Source organism: Abramis brama (assembly GCF_963993115.1).
Source record: "Abramis brama genome assembly, chromosome: 8".
NCBI classification, from domain to species: Eukaryota; Metazoa; Chordata; class Actinopteri; order Cypriniformes; family Leuciscidae; genus Abramis; species Abramis brama.
This window is the reverse complement of record NC_139970.1, coordinates 43,928,661-43,951,917: the sequence shown is the minus strand read 5'-3', so window position 1 is coordinate 43,951,917 and position 23,257 is coordinate 43,928,661. Positions and strand designations below refer to the sequence as shown.

Genomic DNA, 23,257 nt, shown 5'->3' with positions numbered 1-23,257 from the left:
AAGATGCAGTGATGATGAACAATCCTGTGGTGAAGTCTGCTTTAGAGATGGGATTTGAGCGTGGCCTGGTGAAGCAAACTGTTCAGAGCAAAATTCTCCCAAGTGGAGAAAATTACAAAACCGTTCAAGAGTTGGTGTCTGATAAATCATAAAGTGAAGATTCATCATCCAAGTAACAACAGTTTTTGGATGTGCAAATTTACACCAACTCTAATTGTTTCACATATAACTGTTGATTGTTATATGATTTATCAAACAATTGAAATTGACTATAGGTTAAAATATTTTTATTTTTATATGTTAAATATTCCTTTCCCTCCTTTCACGTAAAAATACCACGTATCAACTGTAATTCATTAGCTTAACCATGTTGTTTAGTGACACACACAAAATAACCGTGTAATAATAACAAAATAAGTGTAATAGTTAGACGAGTTTGAAGTGTAATACTCATCTTTCACGTCAATGTTTCGTAGACATAGCAGAAAGATGTTCTAAAATAAATATGATTTGTTTAGTCTTAAACACTCTCATACTAGAAGGACCGTCATTTAATTCTCTTTATGCAATATTTGTAGGGTTGGGTATCGTTTGAATTTGAACGATTCCGATTCCGATTCCAATTCCTTGTTTCGATTCCGGTTCCTAACGATTCTCGATTCCGATTCTTTTAAGAGGCAGGGTCAAAAAAGTTTAAATCAATTTTAATTCTATGAACTTTTTACTTTTTATGAACTTTACTATTCAGGGCTGTTTTCAACTACAATATAAATATCAAATCTATTTTAAACAAAATTTTTTAGGACATTTTAAATGAGCTAGCTAACCAACGGTCTTTCTGAAGGAAATAGTCTGACCTTCTCCATCAATTGAAATATAAAAAAATTTGCATAACAATAAGTGTATTGTGATTGTCACTAACATTTTAGTAACTAAACTGAATGTTATTAGGTTTAGTGACAACATGTTACAATGTTTACATGGTACAATTTCTGGTAAACTACGCTTTTTTTATTATTTCAATTCAATTCAATTTTTGTGATTTGATTTAATATTGACTAATTTGGATAAATATTAGGTAGGCTACTCAAGATGGGCGTTAATTTTTCTCAAGAAAAAAACAACAACTCACCTAATGCTGTAAACATACAGAGAGCCCTATCAGCTGGCAGTATTATTTAAGGTTAAAAATAACTCATATTAAATGTAATGCGTTTTTTATTATAATAACAACTTTATTTAATGATACAAGTAAAAATATAATAAATATGTAATACAGTACAGGTTTAGCAAAATACTCTCTATAGCTCTTTTTTTCTTGCCAACTACGTGCTATAGCCTATATGTTCATTAAATGACTTTTCTGAGGTAAATATGACATAATTGTTCTCCAGCTATGTTATTGACCTCTTCACGCTGATAAAAAACACTGATTGATCGATATTATGTATGAGGAATATACATTTCGGTAAGTTGTACTGTATCTTTCACGTGCTTTTTTACTATTAGCTAGTAGAGATGATCGGTTCATGTGCGCTAGGGATCTGTCACGTCACATTTACAAGTGCCAAAACGGCATTTATTGTTTTAATCTAGTAATAAAATTGACAGAATCTGAGAGCTGAGATTTTTTTGTATATCATAAAGTAACTGCTCTGTCTAGTCTGTCGGTCTCCGTGTCCTCTTTGCTTCGCGATTTTATTGTGCGTGAGAAAATGGATGTGTGGCGTGAGAGCGAAAAGTGTCAATTGCGTGTGTCCCACAGTGAATGCGTGAGAGTTGGCAGCTCTGCATGTGTAAATGTGTTTTCATGATTTTTTTTTTTTTACGTTCGCATCGCGCGCAGTTTTCAAACGGACGAGCAGAGGACGATAGAATATGGTTGCAACTTGCAAGATACCGAAGAAAAAGAAAACATCATATAAGTACGTTTTTAAGGTTTAACGTCAGGGTTGTTTGATCTGAATAAATTTTATGAGACGCTGTGTGAGTTAAGGCAACTCACACAGCGTCTCATAAAATGTATCGGTTCGCAGTTTAGCATAACTATCCATATACGCTTACACCTGTGCTAGTAATACACGCATTTACCATCCCGTGTAACGTACAGTTTACAAATGTTTAACTAATGTGGGGAAGGCTATAGCAGCCTGTCAGTGTTCAGCGAGTTAACTTGGCAGTTTGAAATCGATTAGGTAGTTACTTCAGTTCAGAATAGGGCCAGAAATGATCAAATTGGTAACTTAGACAGCGGTTTCTTCTTCCATTCGGCGGACTGTGAATCGAAACTAGGAATCGAAATTTAAACTTTTGAACGATTCCGGGAAAATCGAAAAGCTAGTCCCGGTTCCAATCGATACTCGATACTCGATACCCAAGCCTAAATATTTGTTCATGTTTTTCATACATTCCTATATGAACATGTTTGACCACGCTCTGTGACTATACACTTTTTGCAAAAACAGTACAAAAACAAGATGTAAACAGTGTAATATGTAAAATGTCAATTCAAACGCTAAAACTGATCACTATAGTGGCTTTTCTGTATTTGTTTTAAATGACTCATGATGCATTTACTTTTAACCCAGTTGACCTCTAGAATTAGGTTTTACCAAAGTGTGGAACTTTGTTTAACAGTCTCGAGCTTGGATGAATATGCCTCTCTCAGTGCAATAGTCAGATGTGATTCTGTTGTAATAGTTTAAGTGTAAAACAGCATGCACTTTGTGTAATTCATAGAGGGAAAAGTTGCACTAAATGAAGTATCAATTTAGTCAAACAGAAAGACTATCACTTAAATTCTTAATTGTCATTTATTTCTATAGACAGCTCTCAATGAAAAGTCTTCACCTAAAACATACGGTCCAACATACAAAATGTAAAACAGGGTCATCATTTGCATGCTTTTGTGAATTTATAATAAACTATGGTTTTCAAGCCTCTTTTCTTAGAGGTTTGGGTCTTTTGAATCTTACATGGATGTTTTGGACACGTGTGATTCTGTATAAAGTTGTTGATTTAAGCACAACTATTTACACACATGCAAGTATGAGAATAACTAATATACTGTAGATTGTGGACATTCCATTATCTGTTTATTCGGGATTAATGTACATCTTTACCTCCTTAGCTCATATGTTTCTTTAATTTGTGCAGGATGTTGAAATGTTAGTTAAAAGGTATTAGTTAATAACAAACAAACTTTAAAGCAACATGGAACCATACTATTAATACATAAAATATGGTATAATTACAGTTTGAAAATGACTTCCATAATATTTTCTTTTAGTAAAGTGGAACATCCAGCACAAGGTTCTGCGTTTGTGGGTATGATCTAGTCTCGCGTAGCCAGACCTTCAGACTGACGGCTGAAGGTCTGGAATTCATAGCAGCTTTCTTTGGCCAAGGCCCGCCCATAAGGCCGTTTGACCGACATGTCAAACAACCAATTACAGTTCGTTTCGTTCAGCGTCACGTTTCGGGGCGTGGAAATGTCCCCACAACAACAGACCGGCGTGCAACAAGTCAGTCAGCATAGAAAATCAAAGAAGGAGAAGAAAACAAGCAGTAAGTCATTGATCTGTTCGTGCACGCATACTTTTGAGAATCCTACGTTTAGCTGATCTTGATAAATGCGCATTGTCACTCATGTAAACACAACAGTTTTTCTTCCGCAATCACACGTCTGCGCTTTGTTTCCCGGCGGACCGAAAATAAACGCGACACTCGCACCCCCGGAAATCCGATAAAATTCAACCAATCAGATGACGACTTCGACATTCCTGAAGTGTTTCCAGTTAAGTGTACCATATGCATCAGACGTTTCCGTGGGCGTGACGTCTGAGGCTGAGACTAGGTATGATCTTACAAAGATTACATCAATATTACTTTTCTCGAACACAACATGTATGGACATGTTTCGTTATATAGGCATAACACATCAAACAATATTAGGCTAGAAAGATCTAATACCGGATTAATAACTAAATTAAATTAAATGTACAAAAATTTAAGATGTTGTTTTGATTAAACCTTTTTACCAAGATTTAAATCTGTAGCTATACCTCAGCACATGTGTATTTGCTTTGGCGAAGTTTTTAGGTGGGCGGAGACTTGGGTTCACAGACCGATTTCTCAATCATGTTTTGCTTTCCGAGCACATGGATGCTTTGCGGGGCAGTGAAAGATATATATTTTAGCTAAGAACTAAACAAAAGTTTATAGTGAATTGTAATGTTAAAAAGTTTTGCTTAAAAAACTATTCGTTTTATGTATTTTTTAGCGGTTGTTGTTTGATGCGGATGCCATGCTGTGGGAGGGATGGGGGAATCACCCTGTGAGTGACGTCATTTTGCGGACGTCCTTAAATCGGGATTGACCTCTCAGCTTTGAGAGGTGTGTTAGTGGGAGGAGTCTGGACCCCATCGTGGCCCTCTAATGTATATGTCATTTCGGCTCGGACGCTGTGGTGAACGGTCACTTTTCACAATGGAGTCTGTTTGTTGTCTCCCCTAATGATTTGATCTTTTGAATCTTACACAAATGTTTTGGACGCGTGTGATTCCCGTATAGCTTTACAAGGCCATATGGTACTTACGGTGTGACAAATATGTTGATGTGTAAAAAATACACCCAAAGATTTAAGCACAACTATTTACACACACGCTAAGTAGAAGTATAACTAGTATACTGTATATTGTGAACATTCCATTATCTGTTTATTCGGGATTAATGTACATCCTTACCTCCTTAGCTCATATGTTTCTTTAATTTGTGCAGGATGTTGAAATGTTAGTTAAAAGGGTATACTTCCATAATATTTTCTTTTAGTAAAGTGTATCACCAAGCACCAAGTTCCGTGTTCGTGGATATGATCTCACAAAGATTACATAAATATTACTTTTCACGAACACGTCATGTATGGACTAGGACCTATGTCTTGTTATCTAGGCTTAACACATCAAACAATATTTGGCTAGAAAGATCTAATACTGGATTAATAACTAAATTAAATAAAACGCACACAATTTAAAACATTGTTTTGATTATTGGATTTTTTACTAACGTAGATTTGGCTTCACAGATCGGATTTCACATTCATGTTATGCTTTCCGTGCGCATGGGTGTTTTGTGGACAGTGAAGGATATATTTTAGCTAAAAACTAAACAAAACTTAGTAGGAAGTCGTATTGTTAAAAAGTTTGCTTAAAAACTATTCGTTTTACGTATTTTTTAACTGATGTTGTTCGATATGTTAAATGCTCACGTTTGAAACATTGTTTAAATGTGTGGAAAATGTTTGCCTACCGTTTACGTTTTAAAGTTAAAAGCACATAGTTTTGAACAGAATCATTTTTTTTTTTACTCCACTGGGATAGGTGGATTATCTTATCAAAGAGTGAATAAATCAGTAAGTTAGTGAATATAACTTAACTAAAACATGAATTAACTTAAACTTTAAACAACTATTATTTTTTATAAATATTATTTAGTGTTAGGTGGACTGAGACACGTGTTTACACATGATCTATACTCGTTCATGCGTCTACCTATACGATGAGTGATGTATCAAATGGAACTTGTTTTAAAATCTGTATTCGTAAAAAGACATTCTAGCTTGTTCACATTTTTCTGCTAGGCCTAGCGTTTTAAATACTAGCTTTTGTATTTTAAAGGACTGTATCATTTTATTACAGTTAAAGTTATTTTATTATGGATCGTGGGAAAAATTCCCGCGGTCACATGACCTGTCCGGAGGTGGGAGGGAGGGGGTAGAAAGGGGCGTGACAAGCGCTGGAATATTCCCACGGTCTGTGGGAGTGGTCTACCTGTGGCTACTGGGCAGATGTCACAGAGGTCAGTCTAACTTTTGGGATGTAACCGTGTGGACGTGTTTCATTGAGTTCCTCACGAGACTTTGTAACTTTTGGAAATAAAATCTCTAAACCTATGGATCCGGATATACCCTTAATGTTGGATAAACCTTTGGTCTTGGATATACCTTTTGGATAAATCTTTCGTGCTTTGGATATACCTTTTGGATACACAGTGGATATACATTTGATGTGGAATATACCTTTGGATATACCTTTTGGCTCTCTTTTAACAAACGAATTTACAAAAACGTAAGGCTATTTTTTAGATACTGTGATTTTTAACATGGTGTGGTTTTAATATGTGTTTGAGACACTTTTAAAGATATTTTATGTTAAATGTAGCATTTTACAAATACTGTGTGGATGGATACATTTACTTTTCTGTAAATTATTGATTTTAACATCTTAAAATAGCTAACTCATTTTTAATAACTCTTTTAGAGAAAAATGCAATTTTAACTTATTTCATTAATGTTTTAAAAGTGATGGACAAAAATATACACTTTTAAAGATACTTTATGTAAAATGTAACGTTTTATAAATAATGTGTGAAAGTTAAATGATTATGGATCAACATTTTTAAAAAATTATCTTTTTGTAATGAAAAAACTCTTAACTTGTTATATTTTTCTGTAAATGACTGAACATTGATTTTCAATGTTTTAACATTTATGTTTTAACATAAAATGTTGTTTTAGATGTTTTAATACTATGTTATAACACATTTAGATATCTTTAAGAAAATATAATTTAAACTTTAAACAATGTTTCATACACCTTTAAACACTATGTAATTGTGAATGTACAACTTTTCTTCAAATGTATTAGAAAATAGATCTATTTGCTCGGTATAATTTTAATACATGTTGTTTTAGATGTTTTAATGTGGATCGTGGGAAAATTTCCCACGGTTTATGTTTTAACATAAAATGTTGTTTTAGATGTTTTAATACTAATAGATTTTGATAGGTTTAAGATAATGTTTTAACATTTTACAATGTATGAACACTAAAGACGTGTATTTTAACTTTATACAACGTTTATACATCTTTAAACACAATGTTATTGTGAAAGTACAGCTTTTTCTTTAAATGTATGTTAGAAAATAGAACTATTTGCTTTTTCGGATTTTGTCATTTTTGGAGTTAAAAGCTCCAAGCCTTTGGAGATGGATAATAAGAGTTATGGTTCTCCTTTCAACAACAACAAAACGGAAATATAAATACGTAGGTCGGCTTTTAATACTTGTTTTTAATATTATGATGTGTTTGAGACACTTTTTTAAAGATATTTTATGTAAAATGTAAAATTTTACAAATAATGCGTAAAAGATAAATGCTTACGGGTCAACATTTTTTAAAAATGATCTTTTTGTAATGAAAAAACTCTCTTAACTGTAAATGACTGAACATTGATTTTTCAATGTTTTAACATTTTAAAATGTTGTTTTAGATGTTTTGATACTGACACATTTTGATAGCTTTAAGATAATGTTTTAACATCTTGAAATGACACTAATTCATTTTTAAAAGTGATTAATGTACATCTGTCTTCTTTAATAAAAACACTGATCTCATCTCTGACTGTTTATTGTACATTTCTTTAAAAAGTTTTAATATACACTGTTTAGAACTACTGAGCGTGGGAATTTTCCCACGCTTCAGATGTTCAACCCATAAGGAGGTGTGGCGTAAGTCCGATTTTCCTACGGTCACATGACATGTCCAGAAGTGGGAGGAGCAAGCGTGGGAAAATTATCACGGTCACGTGGTCTGCCCGGAGGTGGGTGGGTGGGTGGTAGAAGGGGGCGGGGCAAGCGTGGGAATATTCCCACGGTCAAAAAGGGGGCGTGGCTTAAGGGCAATAAATCACTCAAAGTGACAGAAGCCGCCCTATATTCTCTCTCTACTATCTGAGTGTTAAAGTTTGTAATGTGTGACCTGCTGCTATCCATAAATGGATTTAAGCTAATAAAAGAGGTTTCGGTCCAACAGAATACCGAGTGATGTCTATGTGTTCTTCTTCCGTATAGTTTACTAAAATAATCAGTTATAATTCATGAAAATGGCTGCATCAACACTGATGAACTTGTAAAGTTGATCACAAACAAAATTGCAAAAGAATTTCACTCTCAGTCAATAATGCATGAACAACCACTATATAACGATGCGGTTGAAACATAGGAGGAAGCAGAATCCACGTGCAGCAGTAGTCTATTAAATAAACTCAAAACTTGACAAATTCAGACTCAGACTAGGGAACAGGACTCGGGAACAGAACAACCAACATACAACATCAAGAACTCAAAGACTGAAACTAACAAACAAACTAAAGATAACAAGGGGGCGTGGCTAATTAGAAACACCTAGGAAGACTAAAACAAGAAAAACTACAAAGGACTACAAAACATGGCACAGGACAGGAAATGACAAGTCCACACAAGACAAGGGGAACACAAGACAGGAATTATGACAGAGCCCCCCACTTATATAGATTATGATTAAAACAGTGCATCATACAAACGACTGATTTAACCCCCTATCTAAAATATGAATGTTCATTCAGAGCAGTCAATGAATTGCACGCTACAAGTTCTCCAGCGCTGTTTGGCCGTTGCTAATAAATTTGTCCCAAGCGCTTCAAAACCGGCAACCAGCATAATGACACAATGAGTCAACGAATAATCCATGGAAAGTTTGTATATAATCCACAGGTTTAAACAGTTCCAGGCAAGGAAAATACAAACAAAATAATAATCCAATGGCGTTTCCCACACGCATTTAAATGTTTAAAAGTATTTCAGTGAAGCTTCAAACCAATATCAAGTGATTTTAAAGCTTTAATCTGTGAAAAACTCTGTTCTTCAGGTGTGTTTGGTGATGAAGATGAATTGAAGTATATGATGAAGGGAGAATCATTCACTCTAAACTCACATCTTACTGAAATAAAGGATGATGATGTGATTCAGTGGAAGTATGGAAACACTTTAATAGCTGAAATCAATAAACGGGCCGACAGAATCGCTGTATATGATGATGTTCTTGATGGGAGATTCAGAGACAGACTGAAGCTGAACAATCAAACTGCATCTCTGACCATCATAAACATCACTGAAGAGACTGGATTTTATTCTCTACAGATCAACGGTGTGAGAAAGAGAAAGATCAATATCGGTTCCTATGGTGAGGTTAAACACATTTGTTTCACCTGTTTTTAATGAACAAATTTAAATGAATTCATACACCATTTTGTTTCTTTTTGTTTGTTTTATGATATTGTTTATTTCAAACTGACATTTTAAATTATTTTGTAAAACATTATTAAGTGATTTCACAGTATTAATCTTACAAACCCTGTTTATGTGTGTTCTGTGTGTGTTTTTGGTATCAGGATCAGTGACGTCAGTGTCAGTGAAGGAGGGAGAATCATTCACTCTAAACTCTGATCTCACTGAAATAAAAGGTGATAGTTGGATTCGGTGGAAGTTTGGAACTGATGATAAGACTGGTAGGTGGTCTAAAACTTTAATAGCTGAAATCAATAAACGGGACGACAGAATCGCTGTATATGATGATGTTCTTGATGGGAGATTCAGAGACAGACTGAAGCTGAACAATCAAACTGGATCTCTGACCATCATAAACATCAGACCTGAACATGCTGGAGTTTATATCCGAGACCTGCCGAGTTCGATCAGTTATGTCTATCTCGCAGTCTTTGGTAGGTTACTTATTTGTTTTACCATTCTATGTTTTAATCAAATGAAACAATATTAATCCAAACACCATTTTGCTTCATTTCTGTTTTTTGTTTTATATTATTGTTAATTTGACATATCAATATCTCAGATACAAACTCTGTTTCTGTTTGTTGATACAGCTGAAATATCAGTGAAGGAGGGAGAATCACTCACTGTAAACTCTGATCTCACTGAAATAAAGGATTATGAATGGATTCGGTGGATGTTTGGAAATGAAAATATTTTAATAGCTGAAATTAATGTAAAGGCCGACAGAATCACTGTATATGATGATTATCTTGGGAGATTCAGAGACAGACTGAAGCTGGACGATCAAACTGGATCTCTGACCATCACAAACATCACAACTGAACATGCTGGAGATTATAAACTACAGATCAACAGTGAGATAGGGTTTTCAGAAAGTTTCTCATTAAAAGCTTTCAGAGTTTCTGTCTCTGGTGAGTAGAGATCATTTCTCATGTCCTTCAAATATTCTTGTTTTTTACCAATATTTATTAATTGTTGAATCATTTTATAGTTTGAGATAATAGATCATATAAACACTGACTCAACCAAAAAGAACCAAAAATAAGATTGTTGATTAGATTTGTTTGAATTTATCTTTTCTCTCTCATGTCATGATATTAGCGTTAGCTGATCTGGGGCAAGTTGCATAGCCATTATGTTAAGACTGTGTCTTAAGAACTAGTATGATCAACTAGAAGTTAGTTAGGGGCAATCAGTCTGTTCGGTGTCAAATTAGACCAATCTACGTTTTTATGTTACTGACTTTAAAAAGTTATTAACAGTTTTAAAGAATAAAACTGGATGACTGACTTGTAAGACTAGTCTTAACAGTTTATGCAACTGGTCACGAATCTCAGTTTGATGCTTTTATTCCTCAGACTCTGTCCACTGTTGTGGTCCTACTGAAGCTGTGATCCGATTGGTCCTCTCTGCTCTGGTGGGCGTGGCTACTGTCATTCTTCTGGTTTATGACATCAGATCCAGAAGAGCTGAATGAGATCAAGCACATATTCACACATCAGAAACCTAATGGTGTCATTTCTCATATTACTATTTTTTGCCATTTATTAATCTTTGTTTATTTGTAATGGCTTTATATGCTGGCATTTACTGTATGTTTATTTTCAGGAGGCTTATTTCCACCCTAGAACATAATTTGAGAACAAACAGCAACATATTTTCTCATTAACTCATTAGTGCTCAAAGTGTTTGTCAGTGTAAATACTGTTTTTTTTTTTTTACTGATCTAGTAATTCATATTTGATTGGGGAATTTAAAATTGACTTCCAATCACACTTAAAGTCTCACATGTCTTGTATTGTTATTATTGTTCAGATCAGACGTCTCTAATACTGAAGCTCTTTTACTGACTAAACACGAAACATTTCTCTCAAATAAGACACAGATCTCACTCTACTACTAGCCTGGAAATCCGGACCTAAATCTGAAAGATGATTGGTCTGGCGTTGACTAATGAAAATCGCCCAGCTCGAGGCATACATTTGAAAATCTCACTGCACGCAATTGGCTAACACTACAACCAATCACAACATCGCTTCAGCTACCAGCGGAGCTAACTGGTAGATTAGACTCTTGCGTATCCGGTCGGCAAAACAGCAAAAATGCCCTTCTTGCAAAGGAAGGATTCGAGCGCCGTCTTCTGTTCCTGTTTTAGATAAAAGCCAAGTCTAACTTGTTCATTGTAGCGACCAAAGCCGTTTCAAACAACTGGTGTTCATCCATAGCCATCTTGCAATGTTTACTAATGACTTCGACGTCACAGCGCTGTCATCATCTCGCCTCTGGCCCGTCTATATCAGATAACCCGATGTGATTGGTGCAGCTCGGATAGAGGGGCAAATTTAATGAGCATCATTACTCGACGCCAGAGTAACTCGCTGAGCAAATTCAACTTGTGCTCTCGCGAGAACTCTGGATTACCAGGATACTTTACTACTGCTGTTCATCTGTCATCTGGATTTGCTTGCCTTTGTCAATAAAGTTTTTGATTGATTTTTTGATTGTTTTTTGATTAGTAAATCAAAAGGGGCTTTTTAAATTAATTTATACATCCAAAAGAGAAATCAATTTAAGGGCTTTCTGGTTTTTAACAAATTTTAAAGATTTGCACAAGAGTTTAACCTCATTCATCCACTGGATAAAGTTGGGTTTAGATTTAAACCATCTGCACTTATGAATGAAAAACTTTAAGACATAACAAGACATTAATAACAAACTCAAACTCTTTGTTTTCCAGAAAAATACCAAACTTAATTAAATTTCCACTCTAAATTTTTTAATATTTGCTTCACAATTTTTTTCTGAAGTTCACCTCCTTAGCTTTAGGAGGGAGAGGAAAAGACTCATGGAAAATAATATTTTTTCATGTATTCCCATCTAATAGTGTTTGTGTAATAAGCCTGTAAAATAACATTTCTAATCACTCTAAGTCACAGTGACTAGATGTCCTCCTTCCCCACGGTGTCCATCACACTCTTGAACTACATCCCCCATGATCCTTGTCTTTTCATTGCACTCAGCTGCCCCTTATCACTGATCATTGCACTCAGCCTGTTCCCCATTAGCATTGTTATTTCCCTGTGTATTTATACCCTGTCTGTTTTAGTATGTGTCACAGAGTCCTTGCATTTATCACGCCACTTCAGTGTCCTGTTCTTGTCTTGTGTTTTGGATTGCTCTATTTGGAATTTGACCTATGCCTGGACTTGACCATTGATTCGGATTACCCTCAAATAAATATTACTCACTGCAAATTGGATCTCTCTGTTTCCCTGTGTGGATCGTGACGGAAGGACTCCGTCATATACAGGATCCAGCGGTATGTACACCAACTTCTCCTCCCCAGCCACCGAGCGGGAGAGGAGAGATATGTTTGAGGGAACCCGGTTGGTCATATTTCGCGGGACCCGTGGAGGCCGCAGTAGAGGAGGTGGTCGAGAGGAGTCCCAACACCACTCTCCACCATGGCCCCCCTTTGACTCTGGGTTGGTGAGATCCAGCCCAGAGCCCCATCTGCCACTGATTGCGCCCAGCTCAGAACCAGCACATTGCCATCAGAAACAGAGGAGGAGAAGGAAGACCTCCTCCGTGACTGTTCCGGTGGTCCCAGTTCCGGTGGTCCCAGTTCAAGTGATCCCGAGTCCGGTGGTCCCAGTTCTGGTGGTCCCAGTCTCGGAAATCCCCGTGCAGTCTGAGATAGACAAGGCAGCTGAAACTCTGTTGGAGTACTTTGAAAGACTATATAAGATCCTGGAGAATGCCAAGAGTGTTCACGTCATGTCTGCCCAGCCAGAGACTATTCACGTCACATCTGCCGAGCCTGTGTCTTCGGACAAGATGGCCGCTACAGAGACTGTTCACGTCACGTCTGCCGAGCCTGTGTCTTCGGACAAGATGGCCGCCGCCGAGAGTGTTCACGTCACGTCTGCCGAGCCTGTGTCTTCGGACAAGATGGCCGCCGCCGAGAGTGTTCACGTCACGTCTACCGAGCCTGTGTCCCCTGACAAGATGGCCGCCGTCGAGCCTGTGTCTGTTCCTGAGCCGGTGGTGTCTGTTCCAGTACCTGAGCCAGTGGTGTCTGTTCCTGAACCTGAGCCAGTGGTGTCTGTTCCTGAACCTGAGCCGGTGGTGTCTGAGCCTGAGCCGGTGGTGCCTGAGCCGGTGGTGCCTGAGCCGGTGGTGCCTGAGCCGGAGGTGTCTGAGCCTGAGCCGGTGGTGTCTGTTCCAGTTCCTGAGCCGGTGGTGTCTGAGCCTGAGCCGGTGGTGTCTGTTCCTGAGCCTGAGCCGGTGGTGTCTGTTCCTGAGCTGGTGGTGGCTGTTCCTGAGCCGGTGGGGTCTGTTCCTGAGCCGGTGGTGCCGGTTCCAGTGCCTGAGCCGTTGGTGCCAGTTCCGGTGGTGCCAGTTCCGGTGGTGCCAGTTCCGGTGGTGCCAGTTCCGGTGGTGCCAGTTCCGGTGGTGCCAGTTCCGGTGGTGCCAGTTCCGGTGGTGCCAGTTCCAGTGTCGGAGCCGGTGGTGCCAGTTCCAGTGCCAGTTCCAGTTCCAGTTCCAGTTCCAGTTCCAGTGCCTGAGTCGGTGGTGCCAGTTCCAGTGCCTGAGTCGGTGGTGCCAGTTCCAGTGCCTGAGTCGGTGGTGCCAGTTCCAGTGCCTGAGTCGGTGGTGCCAGTTCCAGTGCCTGAGTCGGTGGTGCCAGTTCCAGTGCCTGAGTCGATGGTGCCAAATATTACTCACTGCAAATTGGATCTCTCTGTTTCCCTGTGTGGATCGTGACACTCTATTTGTACTTTTTTAATCACAAAAATCCCAACCTTCTGAGGAGAGCTGCCTCAGATCTGGGGAGACTTTGAGTACAAAATGTCTTCTTTAACCATTAAAGGGATACTTCACCTATGGAAAGATGAATGTGTATTTAAAATGGGTCATTTATGTAGAAGAAATGTGAATTTTTTTTTGAATTTGGAGTTAGACTGAGAAAAGCCAGAAAATGTATTTTGGCTTATGTGGATGAAAGACAACAACTCCCAGAATGCACTTGCTTCGCTGCCCTAGGAGGCCACTCCCAAGCCACGCCTACCGGTAAGAGAGCGCAGTTAAACAAGGTTAGGCTACTAGTGAGTCTCTGTGAAGAGCCTGCCCGGGATTTCGAGATCGCCCAAAATGTCCGGGATTCGGCTTTTGCGTTCTACAGTCGCCATTCATCATGTTTACTGTGGCGAGCAGGACGAGGCTGAGGGCCGCGGGAGAACGACACGAGGCCGGTGGCGTGATTACTGATGAGCGACACCTGTGAGACGCACCGGTCTTGTATCTCTCACGGAGGAGCGGGAATTTTCTTAGCAATGCTAAAACGCACATCAACCGATCACTCGTTTAGCATTCATGTAAACACTACATTCAGATTCACCAATCAGAGTGAATTCAGTTAGATTGAAACAAAAGGTGTGCATGTAAACAATGAATGGCGACTGCAGAAAGCAAAAGCCGAATCCCGGACATTTTGGACGATCTCGACGGCCGGACATGTCCAGGAAAAAGAGGATGGTAACCCCTACTACTCAGCTTTCTCCACAGAACAAGAGCCTGCTAGCTTAGCTTCCAAAGAAAGACGGCTGACACTATTGCTGTGTCCCAATTCGCCTACTTATACTACGCCCTAAAAGTATGTACTCTTTTTGTGAAGAAAAAGTACATACTTTTGAGTGTGTAGCAAAAGAGTAGGCAAGCTTTGGGACATACTACTTCGTCATCTTAACGGACAGATCTGTCGCGTGCATCCTGTCACCGTAAACTGCCCTGTCAATCATTTGGTCACAGTTAAAATCCTCCATTCAATCTAATTTAATTTCCTACCGTTTTGAAGAGAAATGTTTTTACACGGTTATCTGCCAGTCGTGGGTGTTTCATGCGGAGACTTTCCTCATGTGTTTGCAATTTGAATATAATGATGCATTTAAAAAGTTAATGGCTAAACATATTTTTACAAAAGTTCACAATGCTGCTGCAGATGCAATATAATGTAGACAACACTGAATAAATAAATTTTCGTCAGGTTAGATACTGATAATAATCACTCAACCCCCTTTATCTAAACCATAGACAGTAAAATATCTAAACCTCTCTACATAACCGCCGGACTCGCGCGTAATACAGACTATCCTCCATGTCTGTATTATTTTTTTTATTATTTTTTTTACACTTTTCACTCTTGTTTGTAGTTCTAACCGAATCCTCGTTCAATGCGCGATGGGTTGTGGGCAATATTAGCCGTTAGAGTGCGCATCGATCTGCACTTCGGATTCTGACAGGAAATAGTAGACCATCCGGTTATCTTTGGAACACTCATTTCAACATACTACGATTTGGGATGTACTAATTCTATTTTCGAATACTATTTAGGACGGATAGTATGCGAATTGGGACGCACCATTTGTACATTCTGTGACTGAGATCCCACCCTCTATGGGCGGGTTGAAAACATGTGGGACAGCCCCTACTACTGGCTGTAGTCTTTAGCCTCTGGCCAAAAAATCCTCCGATGACGTAAAGTGACGATTTTTGCGTCATCTGAGGGGTTTTTTTTCAGACAAAAAATACATAAATCTCTCGTCTCGGGGATATGAGGGTGGAAAGCACGGTAATTCGAAAATACTACAGGTTTTCTACTAATACAAAGCTTAATGCTAAATCCTGAAGTATCCCTTTAATCTTAAAGGAACTGGGGCCTGTACCATGAAGGTAGTTGAACAAACTCGGGGTTACAGGATTAGTTTTGAGTTGACAAAACCAAACCGATGCAATCAGGCTTTATTGGTACCATGATGCAGCTCATCGACTTTCTCTGTCAACTCAGGTTTTGATCCTCAAGCTATGATTATTCCACGCGCGCGTGCACATAAAAGAGTGACGTCGACACTGAACAACCAATCGCGGGTCGCGATTTTTCCGTGGGGGAGCAAGAGATAATCATTCATAATTACGATGAATTTAGATATGTATTTCAAGCTCGAAACAATACGTTCTCTGCTGCAAAAGCAAGAGAAGACTGTTGGAGAAAGATTGCTGATTGTTAATGCGTAAGTTAAACAAATACGTTCTATATTTATGTAAAAGTATGTATGTATAGCCTATATGTATGTGTAGCCTATGTGTAATATAGCCTATAGCCTATTTTTGTAATATATAAAAAATGAGCATGTATGTACTAAGAAAGATTAATATTCATCGATTTTTAGATGCAACCCAAACTCCAAATGTTCTTGGCAGCAGATAAAGACAAAATATAAAATATAATTCAAAGTGGTGAGTATTTACCACAACCTTTTATTATTTTTGTGAACATTTTATCACAAACACTTGTTTGCAGCAAACAGAAATAAAGAGTTAAATTCAGAAAACCAGAATACACTGGCAGAGGAGTTGGCTCTGAGTAGGCAATAAGGGACGGCCGATTATGGATGTGATTACAGGTGCTGTACAATCTGCCCCTGGTGCTCGCTCCTCTAAGCAAGTAACACTGGGTACGTGTGCAATACATTACTACTTTTTTAAGTTTTAAATATGGCTGACTGTATGTTCTGCAGTAGAGGGAATTACAGTGTTCCTGTTGAAGACAGCACACATACACACACACACAGTCTCCCACACAGAGGTCAGTATGCAGCAGACAGAACACCAAACATAACCTGCTTTACAACAGTTATGCTTTACATTGGCCTATTTTTATTTCTTAGGGCGGAGGAAATGATGAAGACACTCTGCCTGTGTGTTCTCAGACAGTTGCTGATGTGAATGCACTGGGCTTTTTATTATGGAAAACATTTCAATGTGTGGCATAAAAAAGGGACTGGCCCTTACACATCTCTTTTATTGTAGGATTTTTCACAACCTGCCCCAGAAACTGAGGCCTCTACCTCAATGGGCTTCAGAAGAAATGTGAACAAGGTAAGGATTTCAAACCCTTGACATAAATTACAGTCAGTCCTGTGTTTGTAGGAAGTCAAGGAACTTTTTGTGATTTTGATGAGCCTCCAGAAAACTTGTAATGATCATGTTTGTGGTGGAATTATGTTTCAGGTGGAAACAGACTCAGTCAGGGCCCTGTACAAAAGGAGTCTTGAACTAGACTGCACACTAAAGGAGACTCGAACTAGACTGCACACTAAAGGAGTCTTGAACTAGACTGCACACTAAAGGAGTCTTGAACTAGACTGCACACTAAAGGAGACTTGAACTAGACTGCACACTAAAGGAGACTCGAACTAGACTGCACACTAAAGGAGCTGACTGTGAGCTGAGGAGGCTCCAAACAAAATCAAACAGCTGGATAAAACTGATCTCAGTATCTATCTATCTATCTATCTATCTATCTATCTATCTATCTAGTAACACTTTAGTATGAATATTTATTAATGCAACTTTCTCTTGCTCTCTTTCTCCCTCTCATCCCACAAAACCAATAAAAGAGTTTGAGACCTATCTGCAGTTTCAATGTGCTTTTATTAAGTGTAATATTGTATGGTGATTGCATCTACATCTGCACCAGCTGGGTGGTCAAGTGTGATCAGGTCAGTTTCATCGGGGAGAAGCTGGTTTTGTGGTGTTTCTCGCTCCTTTCTACTGGTGGCTATATTGTGCAGAATGGCACACGCAGCCACTATCTGTGATGCCCGCTCTGGTGACTCTTAAGGGCCGAACACAGTTAATGTGCCTTTAAGAGGCCAAAGGTCATCTCTATCTTCACTCTTGTTTGAGGGCCACATTGAAGCGGTGTTGTGGCCCTATCTGAGGGTCATGATAGGGGGTTATTGTGTAGGTTTTTCTATCTCAGTTTAAATGAACAGTGTTTTGTATTGTACCAAATTTAACTTGCTTTCCTCAAAGTGCTGACACAAAGACTCACGGAAAATTTGAGTCAAGCACTGGAGCCAGGCCATTTGGCATCCAAACTTGATCATATGTTCATGACCACAAGTCGTAAGCAGATGAAATGTTTAGTAGATCATTATTATATCTGTTAATGTTACTATTAATTTAAAGATTCATCTCACAGAAAATAATCATCTAACATATTCCCATTATCTCTACCTGAACATTATGGCTGTGATAGGACTTCCTATTAACATAATCTGCCTCATGTTCCCCTAGAGCAGTGGAGATTGGAGCAATAGACTGCATACATGTTGCAATGACTTGGGAATCCCATCATAAGATTAACAGAAGAATAATAAAAAAGATTCAAAATAATTCTTAACATGTATTATATTGTATAGCCTAGTACATTTGTGAAATTTGCTTTTTGAAAAAAAAAAAGTGTTCATGTGATGTCACCCTATCAATATATCTTACTGGCAATTTTATAAAAGCCCTCTTTTATGGACATGGTCGATAAATGTCCGGGGAACACTATTAATGAAACTATTCATGTACTCATGCAGAGCGAGGACCACCTTACGAATGGTTTGACAAACATACCATATTTTCCCCTAGCACAGAAGCTAGGGGAAAACATATTATGTTTTCCTCTAGCTTCTGTGCGTCACCCACCGTGCAAGTATACCACTTGAAAAAAAAAAAAAAAAAAACCCAACGCAATACAATTTGCGGTACAGTAAGTGCATGAATTCAACGTGTTAAATTCTTTATGTGCGGCTCAAGAAGTTCGCAAGATAAGACATTCCTTCCGCGGAAAATCTGTATCTTTCATACAAGTAACTATCAGGAAAGGCAAGGGGATTTTGTCTGGCTAAAAACTCTTTCTCTATGAAGTGCTCGTCAAACAATTTGCGCTGATATGTCCACCGGATTTGGAAGAAAAGGTGAAGTCATTGCAACAGACACTTGGAATAAGTTACGTCACCTATATGTTTCTTTGCTCTCAGCTGATTGGTCAAACTTCAGTCTGAGATCTTGAATCCAGAACATAACCTGCCCCGGAGCAGGTTAGCCGTGCAGCGTAAGATACCATGGCAACGAACACCGATTAAAGCCGAGCTACTTTCATAGTACCTAAAACCCAGGGTTGGCGGAAACTAATCTGAAACATAGCTGGCTAGCCACCTAAACCGGCTTCATGGTACAGGCCCCTGGAATGGCTCTGATTATTATATTGTAAATATTAATAGTACCCTGCAGTTCTCACAAAAAGCAAATTGCCACTCCTCCAGAACGGCTAGAACCATAACTTAAAAACATATCATCACCCCATTGATTAGTCCAGAAAGAGGAATCCAAGTCTGAAGAAAGAGTCTCTTGTAGAAACACACAATGAGCTTTCTGCCCTTTACAAAATAAAAAAATGCTTTCCTTTTAACAATGTCTTTTAAGCCCCTAACATTCAGAGAACCAAAACTATTTTGTCCTTAATAATTAACACTAAAACAGAAAAAAGTCAGAAAAATAGAACTAGTAGTAAATAAAAACACAAATTGAACCATCACTTGTAAACTCAGTCTCTAATAACAGAGACATGTAAGCAATAGATAGACAGGAAAGCAAATATAACATACAGTTATATTGTACTTTGTTTGCACTAATGCTTTTTATTAAGTCTGGTGACCAAGTCTGTGGCAGTGAAATTAAATACAGTTTGTGTTGCACAAAAATATTTAGTCATTACCAGACATCCCAAGTCTCCCGGAAGTTCCGGGAGTCTCCCGCATGTCGATAGCGTCTTCCTGATGCCCGCAAATCAGTTAAAATCTCCCGGAATCTAGAGCTAGCGAGCAAGAGCGCGCGCACGGCAGAGAGAGGGAGCGAGCGAGCGAGCAAGAGCGCACGCACGGCAGAGAGAGGGAGCGAGCGAGCAAGAGCGTGCGCACGGCAGAGAGAGGGAGCAAGAGACCTTGCGTGTCTGTGCTGCACGAAGCGCATGTAGGTAAGGACCCAACAAATCAATTGTTAGTGCGGGCAGGCTTTTATCCATACTACCGAATCCCCCCCGTTGGAGATTTCTTGACTACCGACAACCCAGAATGCCAATATGAGCAGGAATCCAAGTCAGTTGAATCTCATAGCCTTTTTCCTTTATTCTTGTGTGTCAAGTAGTCTCAATTTAAATAATTGTATTAGTGGAAAACTTAGCTAGCTATAACTAACTAACTGCATGGTATAGGTCCTGCTCAGAGGTGGACGAAGTACACAACTTCCTTACTTGAGTGAAAGTATAGATACTACTGGTCAAATATTACTCCGTTACAAGTAAAAGTTGTAAAGACCTATTTTTACTTAAGTAAAAGTACAGAAGTACTTGATTTTAAAAGTACTTAAGTATCAAAAGTAAAAAGTAAATGTCAATGCATTGTTTTGTTGCATTGTTGTATGTAAGTAGGCTACCGTATGCCTCTGAATCTATGCCTGCATACCTAACCTCATATCAATATCAAATTTATTTCTAGAACACAGTTCCAGTAGTGGGATTGAATGTGAGATTGAATAAGTGCACTCAATAACGTCCACAATGGTTTCGGACACCCAAATGGCTGTTCCCTCAAATATTGCCCTATTTTTTTTGGCTTTTAGTATGAATATGTTAGCTTTACTGTTATCTATAAGCAAGGGTGCTCCAAAAAAGTGACACAATTCGCATTTAGAAAACCAAACCCAACGTTGAAAATGAAAATCAGGTTTATGTCAGAATCCAATGTCAGATTGACGTTGATCTCCAACGTTGGACAGACGTTGTATTGTGGTTGAAAATGAAAATCGGGTTGACGTCAGAAACCAACATCAGTCGGGTTCTGACGTCAACCCGACTTTTATTTTCAAACAATATCCAACGTCAATATGACGTCGGGTTCTGATGTCAATCAGATGCAGGGTTCTGACGTCAACCGGACTTTCATTTCCAACCAAAATGCAACCCCTGCAACCAAAATCATGCCCTGACTGATGTTACTTTCTACTCAAGGACCTTGACAGAATTGTAGTGGAGTAAAAAGTACGATATTTATCTTTCAAATGTAGTGAAGTTAAAGTAAAAAGTTTCCAGAAAAAATAATACTCAAGTAAAGTACAGATACTCAAAAAGTGTACTTAAGTACAGTACTCAAGTAAATGTACTTTGTTACTGTCCACCTCTGGTCCTGCTGAATGACTACACCATTCATTTACTACATCTGAGGCCTGTTTCATAAAAGACGCTATAAAAGCGGGGATTAAACTCCAACACCTGACTTGAATGAACAAGAAATTGGGGCTAAAGCAGTTTCATAAAAGGGAACTGAAGTTCACGCAATCCCACTAATTTGCTCCAGGTTTATCTAGTCGGGATAATTGCGTGTGCACGCTTTTTTTAAGCAGTCCTAGAGGTCGATCATGGATCAAATCGATCCACCACAGCACACACAAACATCCAATATTTTGTGCTGTTTTATGCGTTTAAGACATGGTGTTTTCCTCAGTGCAAAACTTACATTTTACAGGTATATTCTCCACTCCATCTGTAAACTAGTGATGGGAAACTAAGGCTTTGTGAAGCATTTGAGGCTTTCATCAAATTGTGCTGAAAAAAAGGTTCGTTACTCGAAGCTTTTACCACAATGCGCATTAGTGACATCTGGTGGTCAGACTCGTTTTCTCCACCATATCTAACAAATCACCAGAGAAGAAAAGCACATGACCAAACAAAGCTTCGGAAGTCTGTGACATACAAGAGTGGGATCAATACAGTATGGGGAATATACAAGTATGTGATCATAATAGTAATTGTAACTGAGAAAAATATTGTGGGTGTTCTGTTTTAAATAATATAATTTATGTTATAGGGAAGTGTAGAGTTAAATCATTTAAATAAAGCCTCCTCGATAATAATTTCCCTTGTTATGCATCAGATGAGGTTGTGAAGCTCCAATTTATTTCAAACCATCTGTCCTGATTTTCCAATACTGCATGACGTTCAAAGCTTCAAATGTCATCAATCACATGGTCTTGCTTTTGAGCATCAGAGCGCTGGTATCCACCGTCCCATCACTACTGTAAATGTTAGAAAGTCGGCGGCTAAACTTGGCTGAAAACTGGTAAATGCTGCCTTCTGAGGACGTATTCCAAGGTTGGAAGGCATCGAGACACGTCCGAATGTTTCACTTCCAGTCTCCTGAGAAACCTTCCTCTGATAAATGTATCCTTTGCTGCCTTTGATATCCCACAATCCTGTGCTTTCCAAAGTTTACATTCTGCGACAGTTGAGCTAGAAAAATAGGGAACGGAGACGTGAGTCAGAAGTGATTCTGACGAATGGGGATCGCTTGCGAGAGCCTATCTACTTTGAGTGAAACTAAACGAGCCAATGCACATTGGCATGCGATAATTGCACTGCTGTGCATCGCGGCGCGAGCATATAATGAGCAGAAGTTGCCTCGCATCCTTGTCGTTCTGCTGAGGAGCCGGACCTGTGACTCGGCCATACAGCGGAAGCTCAGCAACTGTGGCGAGGGGACTCACGTCTCCATTCCCTCCTCGGGAAACAAGGGTTACCATACGTAACCGAGACGTTCCCCTTCGTCAGCTCACTATGATGTGAGTCAGAAGTGATTCTGATGAATGGGGGTATCTAACAAAATGCCATGGCTGCTGGCCCTTCCAGCGCTCCGCTTGAGCCTCCTGGCTTGACCGCAGTTTTTCAGAAGTAGGAGCTCTAAGCAGAGAAGCTCAGTCACTGGAGCTAACACTGGGAAAGTGTGCCCTTGGGGAAGGGAACGCTGCGGAAGCCACATCCTACCCCGGAGGGAGGCACTGTGACAGTTACACATATGGACTAGCCAAGCAGGGTAGTACAACATAAGGCAGTCTCTGGGGTGGTTCCAGCCTAGTTATGGGGGGAAGAACACCAGCAGAGACGACAGAGTGGGCTCTGTCGAGGGAAAGACACGGGCTCGTCCGCAGAGGAGCTGATCGCGGAGGAATACAGAAATGGGGTCACCGCAGGGACCGCTATATATGGACACCCAGCCTTACACAGGTTCCACAATGCATACAAGTGTAGGCCTGGCGTCAAACGCTCTGCAACATCTGACTGCCGCAGGGGTGATGGAGGAACTCACAGGCTTAGCCATTTCTGGGGAACACTACTGGAGCAAATAGACGCACGTATCCGGCTCAT

The 23,257-nt window shown here is 39.1% G+C and overlaps 2 protein-coding genes across 2 annotated transcripts in view; both read left to right on the top strand.

The window, feature by feature from the left end:
- Positions 1 to 23,257, top strand: part of LOC311088377 (uncharacterized protein) — a 252,493-nt gene that overhangs the window by 19,660 nt on the left and 209,576 nt on the right. The gene's annotated exons all lie outside the window — the stretch shown is intronic.
- LOC311088663 (SLAM family member 5-like) overlaps positions 7,592 to 23,257 on the top strand; it is a gene marked incomplete at its 5' end in the record, with an annotated part of 43,378 nt that continues 27,712 nt past the window's right edge. The window contains 3 exons of the mRNA XM_084122907.1: positions 7,592 to 7,658; positions 9,267 to 9,383; positions 9,756 to 10,076. Coding sequence (XP_083979033.1) covers positions 7,592 to 7,658; positions 9,267 to 9,383; positions 9,756 to 10,076 — 505 coding nt within the window. The remainder of the gene's footprint in view (positions 7,659 to 9,266; positions 9,384 to 9,755; positions 10,077 to 23,257) is intronic.